General features: G+C 42.1%; 1 protein-coding gene across 2 annotated transcripts in view; it reads left to right on the plus strand.

Annotated features, from left to right (window-relative positions):
• The first annotated feature begins 1,180 nt into the window (after positions 1-1,180).
• The window catches only part of MPP2 (MAGUK p55 scaffold protein 2), a 41,818-nt gene continuing 22,394 nt past the window's right edge, over positions 1,181-20,604 (plus strand). Inside the window, exons 1-8 of one of the 2 annotated variants that reach the window (XM_083147367.1) lie at positions 1,181-1,321; positions 5,612-5,710; positions 10,427-10,518; positions 10,759-10,911; positions 11,379-11,528; positions 11,626-11,853; positions 11,959-12,090; positions 12,769-12,874. In XM_083147367.1, the coding sequence (XP_083003493.1) occupies positions 5,674-5,710; positions 10,427-10,518; positions 10,759-10,911; positions 11,379-11,528; positions 11,626-11,853; positions 11,959-12,090; positions 12,769-12,874 (898 nt within the window). In that variant the 5' untranslated portion in view covers positions 1,181-1,321; positions 5,612-5,673. Of the gene's footprint in view, positions 1,322-5,611; positions 5,711-9,210; positions 9,569-10,426; positions 10,519-10,758; positions 10,912-11,378; positions 11,529-11,625; positions 11,854-11,958; positions 12,091-12,768; positions 12,875-20,604 lie in introns of those variants that run through there. The other variant, XM_083147368.1, reaches the window with a different exon arrangement.

Consider the following 20,604-nt stretch of genomic DNA (forward strand, 5'->3'; position numbering starts at 1 on the left):
TTTTTGTACCTTGCGACATAATGTGCGCAGGAGGGCGCATCGCTAGGTAAATAGCACTGTGTGTGGGACTCTTTTGTGAAAAATACAGTAAATCTAAAGCTACCTCCATGTCATATTAAGAAACTTAATAGCTGACAGATGTGGCATGCCTCATGTGAGTGGGAGCGAAATGCCAGCATCGGAAAGCAGCCCTAGTCCGTCCCGGCCTCTCACAAAATGTCCATCTTGTTAAAAAATTGCAATTGAATCCTCACATGGGAGGTTATTCTGATTCGCTTGGAAAGGCACAATCACTCTCTAATGGACAAAACCATATGCACTGCAGGTGGTGTGCAGAGAGAGTTAAGGTGGGTACACACGGAATGATGTCGGAAGTGTTCCGACATCGTTAACGAGTGTATCAAATCGTTCATTGCGCGTACACACGCAACGATTGGATACACTTGACAAAAGATTTGTCTATGATCTTCCTGCATGCAGGAAAGATCATAGACCATCGTTAACGATTCGCCGGTACGCGCATCGTTAACGATGCACGGAACGATTTAAACGATTGGTCGTTCCCATCGATCGGGAATGCCCACATCGGGCTTCAAATCTATCCGTGTGTACCCAGCTTTAGATTTGGGTGGGGGGTGTACTTCAAACTGATATCTATATTGCAGTGTAAAAATAAAGCAGTCAGTATTTACCCTGCATAGAAACAATAAAACACCCAAATCTAACTCTCTCTGCACATGTTACATCAGCCCCACCTGCAGTGCACATGGTTTTGTCCTTTAGAGAGTGATTGTGCCTTTCCGAGTTAATCAGAATAACCCCCTTGATGCGTAATTGCAAATAAACTGCTGTGTATGCGCATTGCGGCAGTTGAGCATGCGCAGTTTACAGATAATCACACAATTGCGAAAACATGGGCATAGCATACAACTATAATTCATTCTCTCTCAAAAAACACTCTTTCTGTTCCAAACTAAAACCAATGCAGCATATACTGTTTCAATTACTTGATGCAAAACATATAACAAAGGAATTCAATCTCGCACAGAATATGAACTTTAAGTGTCTTGCTCTGAGAAATTCAATTTACACCACCTAAAATATGATAGAAGTCAGAATGAATTGACTTTCCATTGTGTCTCACAATACCCCTCTAAATCCCCCTTTGCACTGGATGGCCCTGTTACTGGCATTACCCTTTTAAGAGCCAGCAGTTTCTAAACTGAGCCACAGCTGGGTGATAAGAGACATATCAGAGCGATCACAACATAGGACTCGAAGCCTCCAAACTGCCTGTATCGGAAACATCCTTACAGGGAAGGTGGGTATAAAGTGTGTGTGTGTGTACCATTTTATATTATTATTATTATTTATAGAGCTATGTTTATATATATACTTGTCCTAGCTGTTATGTTTATATAACAGATGTCTATTTCATATACAGTACATACGCTATTTTGTTTTGTATAACATGCACATAAATAATGTGCTTAGAGTATATGTGATTAATGGACTAATCCTCTTCTAGTATTTAGAATGCATTTGAGTACGTGCTCTCAGTTTGAAGCAAATACCATTTCCTCCAGTCACTTGTCAGAGTAAAGCTGGGCACACATTACACAATATATGTACCAAACGAGGCAGTAAGTGTCCCAATTGCCCAGAGGCAAGATAAATATTGATGCCCCCCCCCCCCACACCACCTTATATAAATATACATATGCGTATGTGTGTGTATGTATGCGTGTGTGTGTGTGTGTGTGTGTGTGTGTATATATATATATATATATATACTCTTGCCCTGGTGCCTTCTGGTGAGGCAAACTATGACACTATGTATGCTGCAGAGTTTTTAACGGCACTCAGGGACCTGGAGTCTATAGTTGGTGCAAGTGAAACATTTATTTCAATGTTTTGGGGTACGTGACCCCTTCATCAGGATCCTGACCGAGGGGTCACGTACCCCAAAACTTTGAAATAAATGTTTCACTTGCACCAACTATAGACTCCAGGTCCCTGAGTGCCACCAGCAATGCTCCAGCATATATATATATATATATATATATATATATATATACACATACACACATACACACACACACACACACACACACACACTGGAGGCTGATACCTTATTGACGGCTTTCAATTTCCCGTTCAAACTCTGCTTTCAATTAACTGATTCAAACTTGTAGTGGGGGAGAGGTGCCCCCTTAGGAGTAGGAGCCCGGTGGCAGATGCCTCCCTTGCCTCTCAGAGTTACGCCTCTGCAGTGAGGTCATGCGCAACGGTGCCAAGGGGGTGCATACACACGTACGGGTGCCGGTCAAGTGGGGGAGTATTAGTGTGATCAGATGGGGCCATTTTGAGATATCCTCCACTGTCCTGCATGTACAGATGGTGGACATCACTAACAATTGGTGGGAGCAGTAATCGTTAACAATATAGTTCATACACACTAGACAATATGCACCAAAATATCATTAAGAATATATCATCTAGTGTGTGCACACCTTTAGACTTTTTCCTCTGATATAAAATGAAATGTATCACTTTATTAAGAGATAAGGTAATATTTAACATATAATGTACATTCAGGACTTAAAACCATTTAACACATTTATCAATGCATCCATGGTCAATTATTTTAGTTTTTAAACAAATATTTTTTTCACAATGCATTCTCACTTGTTAGAAAGTACATTCATTTTAAATAATATAGACAGTCTTTTAATAATAAACACAGTTTACTCAATGAAAACATCCAAAAGACTGAGGGGATATTCAATCGTCCTGCAGCCATTCCCGATGGGGAATTCCCGCAGCCATTCCTGCAGCCATTCCCGACAGCATTCGTGCAGCCATTACCGACAGCACTGAACAGGGGATCTCGGCAGAACGAGACTGACTTCCCAAGAAGTCGGGTTCGTTCTGCCGTGAAAGGCTGGGAATTGACTAGCTCCCGGCCGCAGCTCGCCGATTCCCGGCTGCAGCTCGCCGATTCCTGGCCGCAGCTTGAGCTACGCCCCCTTCTCGAACAGCGGCAGGCGGGACATTGAATCCCACCTGCAAATTCTCAGTCGAGCAGACCAAGAATGGGGCAGGGTCACGGCTGAATACCCCCCTAAGGATGGTTTTTGGTGTATCACTATTCTAGTATAGACTTAGTGAAAGAAATAGGTCTACATCTGTAATTAAGCCCACCACACTTTCAAGCACATGCTAAAACAGAAATGATGGTTACAATTGGTCGACAGGTTGAAATGGTCGACATGGCAATGGTCGACACAAGGTTTTTTGTGGGTATTTTTTTTTCCTACTACTTTTGCATCCTTTACTATCCAATTATATGAAGCATGGTGAGTGAAGCAAGCCATGCAAGGGGACGCAATGCTGCACTAAACTAAAAAAAAAGCTGTATTAACTGTTCTTGTGTCGACAATTTCCATGTTGAAACTTTGCTTGTGATGAACTTTTGTACCTGTTGCCATTTTTACCTATCTACCTTTCCATTTCGATCACATGATCTGGTTAACTTTTTGACCCTGACAAACTATGCAATATCGACCATATATTTACTGTCGACCTAATTAGAGTCAATCCAATCATGTATTTATATATTACCAGTTATTAATATAGCACACACATGGGGCCTTATTCTGGTTAATTTGCTCGGACGCGAATTCGGAAGGGGGACCAATGTTTTTCGTATGAACATGTGCAACAGCATTTCATTTTCAAATCCTCTACCTTTAAATTCCATGGGAATTTAAAGGGCAATAATATAAAATGCAATCCAGGAGAATTCTGCATTTAATATTATTTACCTTTAAAACATCTCCGCCAGAATCAGAAAAAGGCCCTATTGACTTGTGGAGGTGTAACACATTTTGTAAATAGAGTATTCAATACAAGTGTTAGACAATCAGCACATGTGTGGGTGACACAAATCTCATATATTCAAATACATATGGTTAAATCAGCTATTAGGAATTTAGGTTAGATGGAATATTTTCATGCAATGTGCATATTATAATTGTCCAATTAAAGTCTAATGATCGTATAAATGTGATACATGGCACAGTATTTTAATGTGCTAGAAGGAATGATCAGAAGAAAAACCTACGGAACAAAAAAATTACAAGTTCAAAAACTAGTCCTAAACACATACTAGTCAATGCTCTGCTCCTGGACTTCCCTGGTCATATATGATTGCCATCACCTGTGGCGAAACACCTTTCTTATCAATTACCTAGCTCCTCACAGGTCCACAGGTGATGGCAATCATACATTACCAGGGAAGCCCAGGAACAGAGCATTTTCTCCCGCATGGAGAGGGTCAGGTAGGCAAGTATGGTCCTAGTTGATGTGTTCAATGCACAGTATATGGGCAGGTATAAACACCTAAATGACTTTGATAAGAACTGTTTTCTTTAGGCCATGCAGCTAGGTCAGAGCTTTCCTAAAAAGGATGAGGTTTGGGAAGAAGTTCTCAAGGTCACATGTGGTGAATATAAACCAACAATAGTTTGAGGAAGGAAGTAAACACAAAATGCTGATAGGCAGCTCAGACTCATAGATGTGAGTGGTCAACAAAGGCTATCCCATCTCATGCAAACCAATAAGAGGGCTACTATGGCACGAATGGCAGAAATTTTTAATGATGGTGATGGGAATAATTTGTCATGACAGACAACACATCAGGCCCTGTTGGTTATGGTCTGTGTAGTCTTCGGCTAGTCAGAAGTCCCCTGCTATCCCCTTACACTGTACCCCAGACCCCCCTCCCCCCTCTTTCTACACTTTCAAAAGCACCTAGAATGTGCAAGCAAGTGTGGAAACTGGTCCTTTAATAAATAAAATCATGTTTTGTATTATGTTACTTGAATGACAAGGTATGTGTAACTTAGTCATGTACCTATAGAATTTATGGCCCCATGATGCATTGTGGGAATAAGACAAGAACATGAAGGAAATGCCATTGTAATATTTTGCTGGGAAACTCTGGATCCAGTCATTCATGCGGACATTCCTTCCCCAACCATGTGCATCCTTTAATGGTATAATAGTATCAAAGTATGCTCTGATGGAAGAGGCCTCTTTCAGTAGGATAATGCACCCTGCCACACTGCACAGGTTATGAGAGAATGATTTGAGGTACATCAAGCATCTGTGGTATTCCCCTTTGAACTTTCAGGAGTTAAAGGATCTACTGGTATCATATTCCGCATATACACCCATAGCGGTCTGTGCCCAGGGCCATAAATAAAAGTGTGTGACTGACCTGTTGTCTTTGCCTAAGCAGGCCAGAGTATTACTAGTCAAATTGAGGAATAAAAACATATTAAACAGGTGATCATAATATCTTGTCTCAGCAGAATATTTACCTCAGTTGTGAATGACTATGATTGCACAGAAATGTAAAATTTAATTGAGAAACAAATAAAATATTTTTAAAACTCCCTCTAGAAAACCAGAGTTAGGCAGTTATGTGCTAGTTTCCTCTGCCATTGTGCCCTGTTCAACTCAACAATTTGCCTCCTTAGAGGCTTACAGTTCAAGTCTGGAAAAAACTTATACCCCCCCCCCCCCCTTCCCCGCTTTATTTCAGGACTCTTCAACTATTTTTGAACATCTCCAAAGCCACTGTCATTCGTATCTCTTGGGTTCTCGATGCCTGTCGCTGTCCCTTCTATCACCTCTGATTGCGGTGAGTTGTACTGTATGCTCTAATAGAGTAGGACATAGGTCAGATAAGTGACCATCATACAATGTGTATGTGCATGCACCTTTTAAATTATAATATCATTTATAGATCATATATAGACTAAGCTGACCTCTTCCCACCCTCCTGCATAAAACCTGACAATCTCTCAACCTAACCTGTCTAAGCTCACTTCTTCACCTTCTGTGTCACCCCAGTCTGTCTAACCCTCCCCTTTAGAATGTAAGCTCTCACGAGCAGGGCCCTCTCTCCTTATGTGCCTTTCTTAGAATATATAAACCTTTGCCACCCTGATAATTGCTTCAGTGTCCTGTCCCCTGGAGCAACTATCCATATTAACCATGTACTTGTCCGAAACTGTCTTGTACTGTAATTTGTTATGTGTTTTTGATTATAACTATGCTCTGTAAAGCGCTGCGGAATCTGTGTGCGCTATATAAGAAACTGTTAATAAATAAATAATAAATATAGATCTCGTGTGTGTGTGTGTGTACAGTATATATATATATATATATATATATATATAATCCAGCCCGTATGGACAGCACTCTCCACAATATAGGACATCAACCAGGGTGCCAGTCCAAAAAGAGTCCCTGTAATCCAGGTATCTTCAGTATACAACGTAGTAACAAATGATGGGGCACTCACCGGGTTTTGCTTGCAGAAGCGATTTTTAATCACATACAGATCATAACACCATTGTGTGACAGTGGGTACAGGTCAACGTTTCGGTCCTCCCTGGACCTTCTTCAAGACCCCCTTTGCATGCAGAGGAGGCAGCAAAGGGGGTCTTGAAGAAGGTCCAGGGAGGACCGAAACGTTGACCTGTACCCACTGTCACACAATGGTGTTATGATCGGTATGTGATTAAAAATCGCTTCTGCAAGCAAAACCCGGTGAGTGCCCCATCATTTGTTACTACGTATATATATATATATATATATATATATATATATATATATATATATATATGCTGCAGAGAAAGAAACACAGAGGGGGCGCCTCAGAGTGCAATCAATTTCTTATTTAATGCATTAAATGTCTTTTTAAAAACACACAAGCCAAAGGATAATGCTCGTACCAAGTTTCTCCTCTGGTGTGGGCTAGTAATACCACATGATATATATCTACCACACTGGTGTGTACAGCATACGGGCGTCCTCGCAGGGCTGCGGGACCAGCGCACCACCCCGGGTGTCCTCCACGCACACCACCGCATCTTGCTCATCCTCTCCACCGCTAGACGGACAGTCGCCCACCAGGTGATCGCCCAAACGCGTTTCATCATCAAGACTTCATCAGTGGGCATACTGACGAAGTCTTGATGACGAAACGCGTTTGGGGCGTGGCTGTGTGATGAATCACCTGGCGGGCGGCTGTCCGTCTAGCATTGGAGAGGGTGAGCGAGACGCAGTGGTGTGCGTGGAGGACACCCGGCGTGGTGCGCTGGTCCCGCAGCCCTGCGAGGACGCCCGTATGCTGTACACGCCAGTGTGGTAGATATATATCATGTGGTATTTTTAGAGTTGGAATAAAAGTGACTCAATTTGCTGTGGACTTTGGTGTCTATGCGAATTTCCTTTTCTGTATTCTCACAGTTGTTTCGAGCGCACCTATAAATATGTATATAACACACATATACAAGCAGGATCACCCGGCATTGTGTGGGTCATTTGTAATGTGTGGCAGGTTTAATATATAAGAAAATTATTTGGTAAAAAGACCAAAAATGCTTTTTAGAAAATATACAAAAGCTCTTATTAGATATCTACTTCCGTCAGTCACACATTTGTTTACAACCCAAAATATTATTATGTTTTCAATATTTATTGCTCTTGTCGTTTTGTGGTCTAATACATAACTCTGTAAGATTTGGCAGCCTCACCTTGAGCCAGATGTACTAAGCTTGAAAAGTGATAAAATGGAGAGTGATAAACAACCAGCCAGCTCCTACCTGTCATGTCACAGACTGTGTTTGAAAAATATGACAGGTAGGAGATGATTGGTTGGTGGTTTATCACTCTCCATTTTATCACTTTTCAGGGCTTAGTACATCTCACCCCTTAAGAGCTGTGGAATATGATCATGCACTGTACAAACAAACAAACACGCAAACTTATTATGGGCCCTACACACATAGCGATGTGTGCAGGGCTACCTAGCTATGCTAGGTCGGGCTGTGCTGCGCCGCTATCGCTGACAGCCCACACACAGAGCGAGCTGTCAGCTCTGTGTGCTAAGCGAGCAGACAGCGCCAGTGTTCTCCGGTGGGAGAACCCTGCCGATGCCGAGATTGATGGACACTGTCCATCAATCTCAGCCAGCGATAAAGACGCGCGGGGACGCGCACTGCTGCCAATATAGCCCCCACACACACACCGATGTGAGGGCATTTGCTAAGCGACTTTGCCAAACTAAGCAAATTCGCTTAGAAAATGCCTTAATATCGGCATGTGTGTAGGCCGTATAAGAGAGAGAGAGAGAGAGAGAGAAAGAGAGAAGATATCTATATCTGTCTGTCTATCTATCTATCTATCTATCTATCTATCTAGATCTTGTAATAGAAAGGGGCAGACTAGATTGGCCAAGTGGTTCTTATCTGCCGTCAAATTCTATGTTTCTATGTTCCTATGTTAGAAATAGACTAGGTACTAAAATAAGGCTTGCATAACTCGCAAAAAATAATTTGCAAATAAATCACTATGTTTATCTTGTCATCCCTCTTGTTGCATCATAATATATAAAAAAGATACATAATTAGACACACACACAAACAGTAACATATGTATTCTGTGTACATATAAAGCTAAATAGACACAAATATATATTTTCCTAATACACCTCTGTGTATTTTGTGGTTGTTTTTCCCCCTCGCACATTCACATTGAAAATACCGCTCGTCGCTTCTCCCTGGTTTATTATTATCTCATCTGTCCTATTTGTTTCTCTCTGTGTGCATGTCACATTGCACAACATCTCTGTGTGACATCCCCCCCCTCCATTGATAGGAGGTGGAGCCTGGGCACTCACATATTAATATGTCTGTCCTATTAGTTGCTGTATTTTGCATGTAAACAAAGCATACATCACATTGCACTACAGATCCGAATATGAAGTTAATAGTTCTCAAAAGCCTAAACTGCATATCATAGATGTTTTGAATGTGCAAGGGTTAACCAAGGCATCATCTTAGCTGGTACCCATCCTGTGTAATCCTTTGGTTACCATGGAAACTAGAGAGTGATGTTCAAAGCATCAAGTCTTAAAGGGGCCTTACCATAAAAGTGGTGTCCTTTGCTAATATTGAAGCAGAGAAACCACTTGTGTTCACCCTCCCTTCCAGCCCATAGTATTTACACCTTTTGGCCCTGGCCAACCAACTTGCAGCATACCTTTTTGCCCTGTATTGCTACTGGTTAAGCAGCTCTACTGCTTTCTTTAACCCTTAGATTCTCTGAAAGGCTTTGTTATCATCTGATGGCTTCTATTACCACAAGCTAGCCTGCTACTGTCATTACTGCTGTCCATATCTCCCTGTGCCATTATCCAGCTTTTGTCAGCCACAGCATCTGGCTGTAATTTATTCAGACTGGTGTGGTGACACGGAGGGCGGGAGAAGATAAGGAGAGGGATAGTAGTAGTGTGCAGAGAGAGAAAGAGAGCAAGCAAAAAGGGAGGCAAACAGAGACAGGAGTTATAGTGGGAATGGACTAGAGAGACGCTGGGGAGAGGAAATAGATGAAGACTAGCGAGGAATTATTACCAGCAGACCTAGAAGGGGAGTGTTATTATTTGGGATATCTATGGATTCTTCAAAGGAGTCTAATTTACAAAAAGAAGGTAACTTTCTGCCAGACATCTACATACCATAATCTTGTCGACATAACCATTAATATTCTTCTATATCACCTTCCAACAGGGTCAGTCATAACCACCTGCACCAGCCTTACAGGTGCTCAATAAACGCTGGTCATCTACATCCACATATTCATATTATTTCCTATATGTTATTCCTTATTTTCCCCTACAGTAAATACGTTTTTTATACTCTCTCTATAAAAGAGAAATCCCTATCTTGTACAGTCATCTTTCATTTACCTTCATTTAACACTATTATCGCACACAACTCACTTTTCAGAGTTTACCATAATACCCAGAGGCTTTTTAATCAACAGTACAGAACTTCTGTGTTGCTCACACATGTCTGTTACTACTGTACGTTGTTGTAACGATGTAGGGAGTATGATTACACCTATATACAGTAATGTACAGTGCTGTTCTCCTTCCCCATCAACTGATACAGTATCATTGTCCAATTAATTCACTTATATGCAACTCATGTTACAGCCTATAATAGATGATCGTCTAAGTTCAACTATATCTTAATCATATACAGTATTTATATATGTACAGTATATATATTAAACCCCAAATAACTTGTTCCTTAATTGCTCCTTACCACCTGCTGTTATTACCATGTCTTACTATACATTGCACCCCTCTACTGTCTGTATCTCTGTCTGACGCTCATATTACATTCTTTATGAAGATATTCTAGGATTTTGTTGAAGTCTATTTCATATCTCACACAGTCTCAAGCCACAGTCAAGGGGATGTGCATAGATGTCTATTTTTGTCTCTGATATTTATGCGTCGGTTTAACCATATAATACATGTCTTCCACACTTTGTCTTGCAGCCATGCAGCAAATCCTACAGACACATCCTGATCTCCCTCCATCCTCCGACCTCGATCTAATCTTCCTGAAAGGAATAATGGAAAGTCCAATGGTAAAGAATAAGAAAGAGAGAAGTGACGATGTCCTGATACTAACGATTGTTAGATGCAGGCTTGTTACAATATTGAAATGCTTTGAGTTAGCAGACACCTGTAAAGGATAACTTAATAGAGAATTGTGTATGATTAGACTGGCAGTGCACACTGTACTATATCAATGTTCAGCAGGATCCGCTAAATACTGATCTCATACATTTATGTTTATTGCTTATATCTGCTTATTAATGCCACAGGCTCATGAGCGTATGGAGGAGACCCGGCTGGAAGCTGTACGGGAGAATAACCTGCAGCTGGTACAGGAGATCCTCCAGGACATGGCAGGAGTAAGGGATCCTAGTGGGACAACAGCCGAGCTACAGAGGATCCTACAGGAACCCCACTTCCAGGTATTATAGAAACAGCATCATATTTATTCCTGTAGTTCATCCAACACATTCTATTCTCATGTATACAGTAGCTCACTTTTTATTCTAAATATTCTCTTTTTATATTGCTGTTGGTTAAGGTCAAATGCACCTATACAGCACTTACTTCTAATACATTCATATTCTGTGTGTTTGGCTGCTTCAATTTGGCTGCATCACAAAAAACTTGGAACCAATCAGGTTTAAATGATGGCTGTAGCAGACTGATATCAGTGAGCTGATCTTGGAACCAATGTCAACTTTACATCCACATGGCAATTCACTTTTTTCTCTAAATGTTACAATGTTCCTTCAGCATCACAATGTGATCTTTTCCATCAACTGCACCCATCACAGAAGACCTCCAGTGAATGTAGACCGATAACTATGTTGTGTCTAATGAGCTTTATTAACTTCTATCTTTCTTTATTTCTTTCTTTCCCTTTTAGTCACTTTTACAGACTCATGATTCTGTGGCATCCAAAAATTATGAGACTCCACCTCCAAGTCCACTGCTGGATCCTACCCTAAGTAACCAGCCCGTTCCACCCGATGCAGTGCGAATGGTGGGTGTAAGAAAGAGCGCAGGGGAGCATTTGGTAAGTTGGCGAAGACCCCGCTTGTTGTTGTTGTTACAATAATTATACCACATCTGTTTTTATGTCATTAAGCTTATCCTTTGTCTACTGTCACCAGGGAGTAACTTTTCGGGTTGAAGGTGGTGAGCTAGTAATTGCCAGGATCCTGCATGGTGGTGTGATTGATCAACAAGGCCTTCTGCATGTGGGGGATGTGATTAGAGAGGTGAATGGAAAGGAAGTGGGGAGTGACCCACAGGCTTTGCAGGAAATGCTTCGGGATGCCAGTGGAAGTGTGGTACTGAAAATACTTCCCAGCTACCAGGAACAACACCCCCTGCGACAGGTACCCTAGAATAAAAGACACAAGTACTGCTGGGGCATATGCCACTGTCAGGTTAAGGAAAAGTATTAGAGAACAATATTTGAGAATTTTATTTCTAATTTTTAGGTATTTGTAAAGTGTCACTTCAGCTATGATCCTTCCAGTGATAGTCTGATCCCATGTAAGGAAGCCGGCTTGCCTTTCCGAGCAGGGGATCTTTTACAGATCGTCAACCAGGAAGACCCCAACTGGTGGCAGGTGAGTAACAACTGGATACCCCACAGTATGAGTAGATGTAGGCTTCCTTCCTTCTGTGACTTTGAACCTTTTTCTGGGGGTTACACAGGCCTGATCTCACGGCTGCAAATTCGCAGGCCGGCGTTAATTGATAGACTGCATATGCATACGGTAAAATCAATGGTTGGTACAGACAACTAGGCGCTCCCCTTTGTTTTGGACAACTGATCTCGTAGAGTATTTTAATATTATAAAGGTTACTTCCCTTAGACTTCTGTGATGATCTGTAGTGATCTCCTATGGTAATTTCCTTTGTTGCGATTTGTCGATACTACAGCAGGCTTGCCTACCCTTCCGGAATTGCCGGGAGGCTCCCGAAAATTGGGTCCCCCTCCCAGCCCCCCGGGAAGGTGGGCAATCCTTCCGCATTTTCTCAGACTTATTTCACTCTGGCTGGGCAGCGGCTATATGACTGCAGTGCGATCAGGTCTGAATAACCTATCATGTTTCCACTACAATTTGAGTAAAGTTTTAAAACACTTGTCCATGTTTACACTTATTCCATAATTCAATCATACCTTTAAATGGGAGTTTAGGCACAAACATTAATATTGAGTAACATAAATACTGACCATTCAGATTATGAACATCATATCTTTGCAGTAAACAACTAATATTTTCACCATTCATCTTGTCCAGGCATGCCTAGTGAAAGGTGGTACAGCTGGTCTCATTCCCAGCCAGTTACTGGAGGAGAAGAGGAAAGCATTTGTTAAAAGGGATGGAGAACTGGCCCCAAACTCCAGTGAGTAACCTGCTGCACAAACACCATTTTCTACTTGTCTTTAGGGACAAACACGGCACTCGCAGATTAGCGCCAGACATTGGTCCTTATTCAGACTCGATCAGTAATTAGAGAATTCGCAAATTGTGCGATTATCAAACAATTGCGCATACCGTGCAAATAGCTCAAGTTCAAGAGGAAATAGCAACAGAATATGCTTATGGATCATAGACGCAATAGAGCCTCACTTTGACTGAAGCTGCAATTTGGGGGTGGTAACTTGCTGTTTTCTGGGAGTGGTTGAAATAACCCAGGTGTGCCCAGATGTTTTTGAGGAGTGTCTGTGACAAAGACCATTTCCAGCCTGTCTTAGTCACAGATTAGTGGAAGCCACAGATCTACAGTACCCACACAGAGGCAAGAACTGTTGCATGGTTTGGGAATTGTGTACGGATAAGCGAATGGACTGCGATTAGAGATCTTTTTGCAATTCTCTCGCAATTTAGCAAGGGGCATTTTCTTTTTCTGTCTGGGTGGTGGCTTTCTCCTCACAGTCCACTGTGATTCTAAAATTAGCTGTCAAATCTGAAACAGGCCCATTGTGTCAATTGAAAGTAGCAACATTTTTCTTTTAAACATGTTAAAACCTTTTTCTTAACCCCTTCATGACAGAGCCAGTTTGTGCCTTCATGACAGAGCCCTTTTTTTCAAATCTGACATGTCTCACTTAAGTGGGGATAACTTTTTTTTGCTTTTACTTATCCCAGTGATTTTGAGATTGTTTTCTCGTGACACATTGTACTTCAAGTTAGTGGTAAATTTTGGTCGATACAGTCTGTGTTTTTTTGTGAAAAATACCAAAATATCGTGAAAAAATGGAAAATTTAGCAATATGCAAAATGTCACATTTTCTGCTTGTGAGACAAATAATCATACCACTCAAAATAGTTAATAACTAACAAAGACCATATGTCTACTTTATGTTGCAATCATTATTTCAACCTCCTTTTCATTTTTTTGGACACTAGGAGGCTTCAAATATGACTAGCAAATTCTCAAATTTTCAAGAAAATTTCAAACACTGATTTTTTTAGGGACCAGTTCAGTTCTGATGTGACTTTGAGGGACTTGTATGTGAAACACCCCCATAAATGATGCCATTTCAAAAACTGCACCCCTCACAGTATTCAAAACAGCATTTTGGAAGTTTGTTAACCCTTTAGGTGTTTCACAGGAATTAAAACAAAGTGTAGGTGAAATTTCAAAATTTCTTTTTTTTTGCAGAGTTTCAATTTTAATACATTTTTCTAACGAATACAGTAGATTTTACTAAAGAAATGTGACTAAAAATTGATTCCCCCAATTCTTTTGTTTTCAAAAATATCCTATATGTGGCCCTAGTGTGCACGTTGACCAAACCACAGGCTTCATAATAGAAAGAGCACCTACTTGATTTTGGAGCCTCCTTTTTATGAGATTTTTTTTTAGGCACCATGTAGGTTTCTAGGCACCATAAGTGCTAAAAGTTAGGAACCTCCCCCACAAGTCACCCCATTTTGCAATCTACACCCCTCAGGGAATTCATCTAGGGGTATAGTGTACATTTCAAACCCCCAGGGGTTTCACCAATTTTGGTACAACTAGGATGTGAAAATGGAAAATTACATTTTTTTACACAAACATGCAGTTCTGGCTCAAAATTTTTCATTTTCACAAGGAATGAAGGAGACAAAGCACCCCAAAATCTGTGCCCCAATTTCTCCCGAGTACGGCAATGCCTCACATGTGACCAAAAAATACCAGTTGGGTGCATGGCAGGACTCAGAAGGGAAGGAGTGATTTTTGGATTTTGCAGCACAGATTTTGGTGGAATGAATGGTGGGTGCTATGTTGCACCAATACAGTGGAACCCCCCCACAAGTCACCCCATTTTGCAAAGTACACCCCTCAGGGAATTCATCTAGGGGTATAGTGTACATTTCAAACCCCCAGGGGTTTCACCAATTTTGATACAACTGGGCAGTGAAAATGAAAAATTACTTTTTTTACACAAAAATGCAGTTCTGGCTCAAAATATTTCATTTTCACAAGGAATGAAGGAGACAAAGCACCCCAAAATCTGTGCCCCAATTTCTCCCGAGTACGGCAATGCCTCACATGTGACCAAAAAATACCAGTTGGGCGCATGGCAGGACTCAGAAGGGAAGGAGTGATTTTTGGATTTGGCAGCACAGATTTTGGTGGAATGAATGGTGGGTGCCATGTTGCATTAGCAAGACTCCCAAAGCACCAATACAGTGGAACCCCCCCACAAGTCACCCCATTTTGCAAAGTACACCCCTCAGGGAATTCATCTAGGGGTATAGTGTACATTTCAAACCCCCAGGGGTTTCACCAATTTTGATACAACTGGGCAGTGAAAATGAAAAATTACATTTTTTTACACAAAAATGCAGTTCTGGCTCAAGATTTTTCATTTTCACAAGGAATGAAGGAGACAAAGCACCCCAAAATCTGTGCCCCAATTTCTCCCGAGTACGGCAATGCCTCACATGTGACCAAAAAATACCAGTTGGGCGCATGGCAGGACTCAGAAGGGAAGGAGTGATTTTTGGATTTGGCAGCACAGATTTTGGTGGAATGAATGGTGGGTGCCATGTTGCATTAGCAAGACTCCCAAAGCACCAATACAGTGGAACCTCACAAGTCACCCCATTTTGCAAAGTACACCCCTCAGGGAATTCATCTAGGGGTATAGTGTACATTTCAAACCCCCAGGGGTTTTACCAATTTTGGTACAACTGGGCTGTGAAAATGAAAAATTACATTTTTTTACACAAACATGCACTTCTGGCTCAAGATTTTTCATTTTCACAAGGAATGAAGGAGACAAAGCACCCCAAAATCTGTGCCCCAATTTCTCCCGAGTACGGCAATGCCTCACATGTGACCAAAAAATACCAGTTGGGCGCATGGCAGGACTCAGAAGGGAAGGAGTGATTTTTGGATTTGGCAGCACAGATTTTGGTGGAATGAATGGTGGGTGCCATGTTGCATTAGCAAGACTCCCAAAGCACCAATACAGTGGAATCCCCCCACAAGTCACCCCATTTTGCAAAGTACACCCCTCAGGGAATTCATCTAGGGGTATAGTGTACATTTCAAACCCCCAGGGGTTTCACCAATTTTGGTACAACTGGGCTGTGAAAATGAAAAATTACATTTTTTTACACAAACATGCACTTCTGGCTCAAGATTTTTCATTTTCACAAGGAATGAAGGAGACAAAGCACCCCAAAGTCTGTGCCCCAATTTCTCCCGAGTACGGCAATGCCTCACATGTGACCAAAAAATACCAGTTGGGCGCATGGCAGGACTCAGAAGGGAAGGAGTGATTTTTGGATTTTGCAGCACAGATTTTGGTGGAATGAATGGTGGGTGCTATGTTGCATTAGCAAGACTCCCAACAGAGGCAGAACTCTGGGAGGCAATGGAGTCATCTGCCGCCGGGCTCCTGCTCCCAAGGGGGCACCTCTCGTCCCCCTGGAAGTTTAAATCAGTTATTTAAAAGCCAACGATATTGCTTCTGTGGCTGAGTTCTAAAATATATATGTGTTATCTATCTATCTATCTATCTATCTGAACAGAAATATATATTTTATATAAGGTTATATAGGGTTGTATGTGTGGGGGGGGGCAACAATATATATCTTGCCTCCGGGCAACTGGAACGAACTTACGCCACTGACTCCCAAAGCACCAATACAGTGGAACCCCCCCACAAGTCACCCCATTTTGCAAAGTACACCCCTCAGGGAATTCATCTAGGGGTATAGTGTACATTTCAAACCCCCAGGGGTTTCACCAATTTTGGTACAACTGGGCTGTGAAAATGAAAAATTACATTTTTTTACACAAAAATGTACTTCTGGCTCAAAATTTTTCATTTTCACAAGGAATGAAGGAGACAAAGCACCCCAAAATCTGTGCCCCCATTTCTCCAGAGTACGGCAATGCCTCACATTTGACCAAAAAATACCAGTTGGGTGCATGGCAGGACTCAGAAGGGAAGGAGTGATTTTTGGATTTTGGAGCACAGATTTTGGTGGAATGAATGGTGGGTGCTATGTTGCATTACCAATACAGTGGAACCCCCCCACAAGTGACCCCATTTTGCAAACTACACCCCTCAGGGAATTCATCTAGGGGTATAGTGTACATTTCAAACACCCAGGGGTTTCACCAATTTTGGTACAACTGGGCTGTGAAAATGAAAAATTACATTTTTTTACACAAAAATGTACTTCTGGCTCAAAATTTTTCATTTTCACAAGGAATGAAGGAGACAAAGCACCCCAAAATCTGTGCCCCCATTTCTCCAGAGTACGGCAATGCCTCACATGTGACCAAAAAATACCAGTTGGGTGCATGGCAGGACTCAGAAGGGAAGGAGTGATTTTTGGATTTTGCAGCTCAGATTCTGGTGGAATGAATGGTGGGTGCTATGTGGCATTAGCAAGACCCCCGAAGCACGGTGAAATGATGAACCTAATAATCCATAGATGTGTGGTATATTTTGAAACACTCCTTTATACATAGGCCGGGTTTGTCGGGGCAAGTTTCACAGTGGAAAATAGTTTCCTTTCTTATTCCCTTTTTATAGCAAACTTTGCACCTTTTTTGTGTCCTGCCCTTTCTTGCAGTGGAGGGGATTTCGTTGGGAAAATGCTGCCCTGGTACAATACGGGGGCCAGTACTAGAAGTACTGGGGCCCTCTGCCTGCTGGTTCCCAAATATTAGGCCCTTTATGACTTCCTCTTGAAAGTGCATAAATGTCCCCCTCTGGCCGGTAGAACGGAATAGCACGTAAGCGTTATACAGTGCCATCTGGATGATATACACGGCCAGCTTCTTGTACCAGATATTTGTTTTCCGCAGGGCACTGTACGGCTTCAGTACCTGATCTGAAAGATCCACTCCGCCCATGTACTTATTGTAATCTAGGATACAATTTGGTTTTGAGGTGTGGGTACTGGTACCTCGTACAGGGATGGAGGTGGTACTGTCTCCATGAATTGTTGTCAGTATAAGGACATCCCTCTTGTCCTTATATTTGACCAACAACATATTTTCGGTGCATATTCCCCTGCTTTCACCCCTTCTTAGTACTTGGGCAATGTGCGTTTTGGGGAGGCCTCTTTGGTTCTTGCGCACAGTACCGCAAGCTGCTGTACCTCTTGAACCAAGGGCCTTAAACAGGGGGATGCTGGTGTAAAAGTTATCCACATAGAGGTGATAACCCTTATCCAGGAAGGGGTGCATTAAATCCCAGACAATTTTTCCACTAACACCTACGAGGGAGGGGGGGCATTCTGGCGGTTCAATTCTTGAATCCTTCCCTTCATATACCCTAAACTTGTGGGTGTACCCTGTGGTGCTTTCACACAGCTTATACATTTTTATGCCATACCTTGCCCTCTTACTGGGAAGGTACTGGCGGAATTTAACCCTTCCTTTAAAATGTATAAGGGACTCGTCGATACTAATACATTTATCAGGGATGTATAGCTCTGCAAATTTGGCACTGAAATGATCAATGACCGGCCTGACTTTGAATAGCCTGTCAAAGGTGGGATCATCTCTGGGTGGGCACTGTGCATTATCGGTGTAATGTATAAATTTATGGATTGCCTCAAAACGAGCCCGAGTCATGGCCATACGGTAAAATGGGGTGCTGTACAGAACATCTGTACTCCAATATTGCCTAATTTGTGGCTTTTTTACTATGCCCATATGAAACACCAGACCCCAAAACGTCATCATCTCTACTGCATCTACAGGGGTCCACCTAGCAAATGATGACGTGGGGTTTTGAGCAATAAACTGCTGGGCATATAAATTAGTTTGGTCCACCATTAAATTTATAAAATCATCAGAGAAAAATAATTTGAAAAAGTCAATTTCTCTGAGACCTGTGGAATCAAATTGGATTCCTGGCATGGCCAAAAACTCAGGAACCTGGGGCTCAAAATTGTCTGGTGGTGGGGTCCATACGAGATCAATTATTGGGGGGGGGGGTCTCAGCTGCTCTACGGGAGCGTCTTTGAGGGGGTCCCTCATCACCAGAGGAGGAAGAGGAGCTTAAGACGAATCCTTCAAATTCCCCGCTTGCCTCACTGGCTGTGTCAGAGTCAGAGGCAAGCATGGCATATGCCTCCTCCACTGAATACATTCTTCTGGATGACTGGGATGACATTTGGGATGCCATTTGGGATGCCATTTTTATTTTTGTGTTACTGGTAGTGAAATGTTTCAACACGTGTATAGTGTAGGGGGGGGTACAAACTTTATTTCAACCCGGGGGGTATGTAGTGTGTAGTGTGTATGTAGTGCAGAAAAAAAAAATACTTTATACAAAAAAAAAAATTGAAGGGGTTAAAAAAAAAAAAATTGAAGGGGTTAAAAAAAAAAAAATTGAAGGGGTTAAAAAAAAAAAAAAAAGGTCCTGCCCCAAAAATTGAGCACAGATGTTGGTCAGTAACGTCCGTCACTGAACAGCGCTCAAAGGCAACAGGAATTTGATCAAAAAAAAAATAAAAAATAGATCAACCCTGTGCCGAAAAAGCTGATCAGTGATGTACGTCACTGATCAGCGCACAGTGGCCACAGGACACCCACAAAATCACAGTGTGTGTAAAAAAAAAATTAAAAAAAGACCCCACAGCACCCACAAAAAAAAAAAAGGTGATCAGTGATGCGACACTGATTACCAGTGAGGGGCAGCAGGTGCACAACCTTTGGTGCAACTGACAGTGCAACTGGCAGCAACTGACAGGTATATATAAAAAAAAAAAACCTCTGCACCCCCAAAAAGTTGCTGATCACCTCAGATATAGTGATCAGCACAAAAGGCGGGGGCAGCAGACACAAAATTTAGCACTCTCTATCACTCTCTGTCACTATCTCTCTCTATCTCTCTATCTCTCACTATCTATCACTCTATGACACTGCAGCAGCAGCACTGACAGTTATATATATGAAAAATAACCCCTGCACCCCCAAAAAGTTGCTGGGGGTGCACAAAAGGGGGGCAGCAGACACAAAATATAGCAGTCTCTATCACTCTCTGTCACTATCTCTCTCTATCTCTCTATCTCTCACTATCTATCACTCTATGACACTGCAGCAGCAGCACTGACAGGTATATATATATATAAAAAAAACCCTGCGCCCCCAAAAAGTTGCTGATCAGTTAATTTATACTGATCAGCACAAAAGGGGGGGCAGCAGTCAGTTATATAAAAAATATATAGCACAATCTGTCACTATCTCTCTATCTCTCTCTCTATCTCTCTCTATCTCTCTATCTATAACTCTATTACACTGCAGCAGCACAAAATATAGCACTCTCTGTCACTAGGCCTCTCTATCTCTCTCTCTCTAACTCGATGACACTGCAGCAGCACAACACAGCACAACACAGCACAGGATGTCACAAGATGAAGCAAGATCCCAAGCAGTGATCAGGTAAGTATTGAGCAAGGTTCTGGTCAGTATATGGCGGCAGCTGGGCACGGTGACCGCACTGCACGCTATTCCAGACCGGAATGGCGTCTGCAGTGCAGTCACCGTTAGTTTAAACCCCCCTCCATGGCTGTGATTGGTCCGTCGGTCCGACGAACCAATCACGGCCTTTGGGGGCGGGCGGGGTGAGGTGGGGTGACACCAGTGTCACCCTTACACCCCGCGGT

The sequence above is a fragment of the Crinia signifera genome, chromosome 6 (genome assembly GCF_055691185.1).
Source record: "Crinia signifera chromosome 6, ASM5569118v1, whole genome shotgun sequence".
Taxonomy (NCBI): Eukaryota; Metazoa; Chordata; class Amphibia; order Anura; family Myobatrachidae; genus Crinia; species Crinia signifera.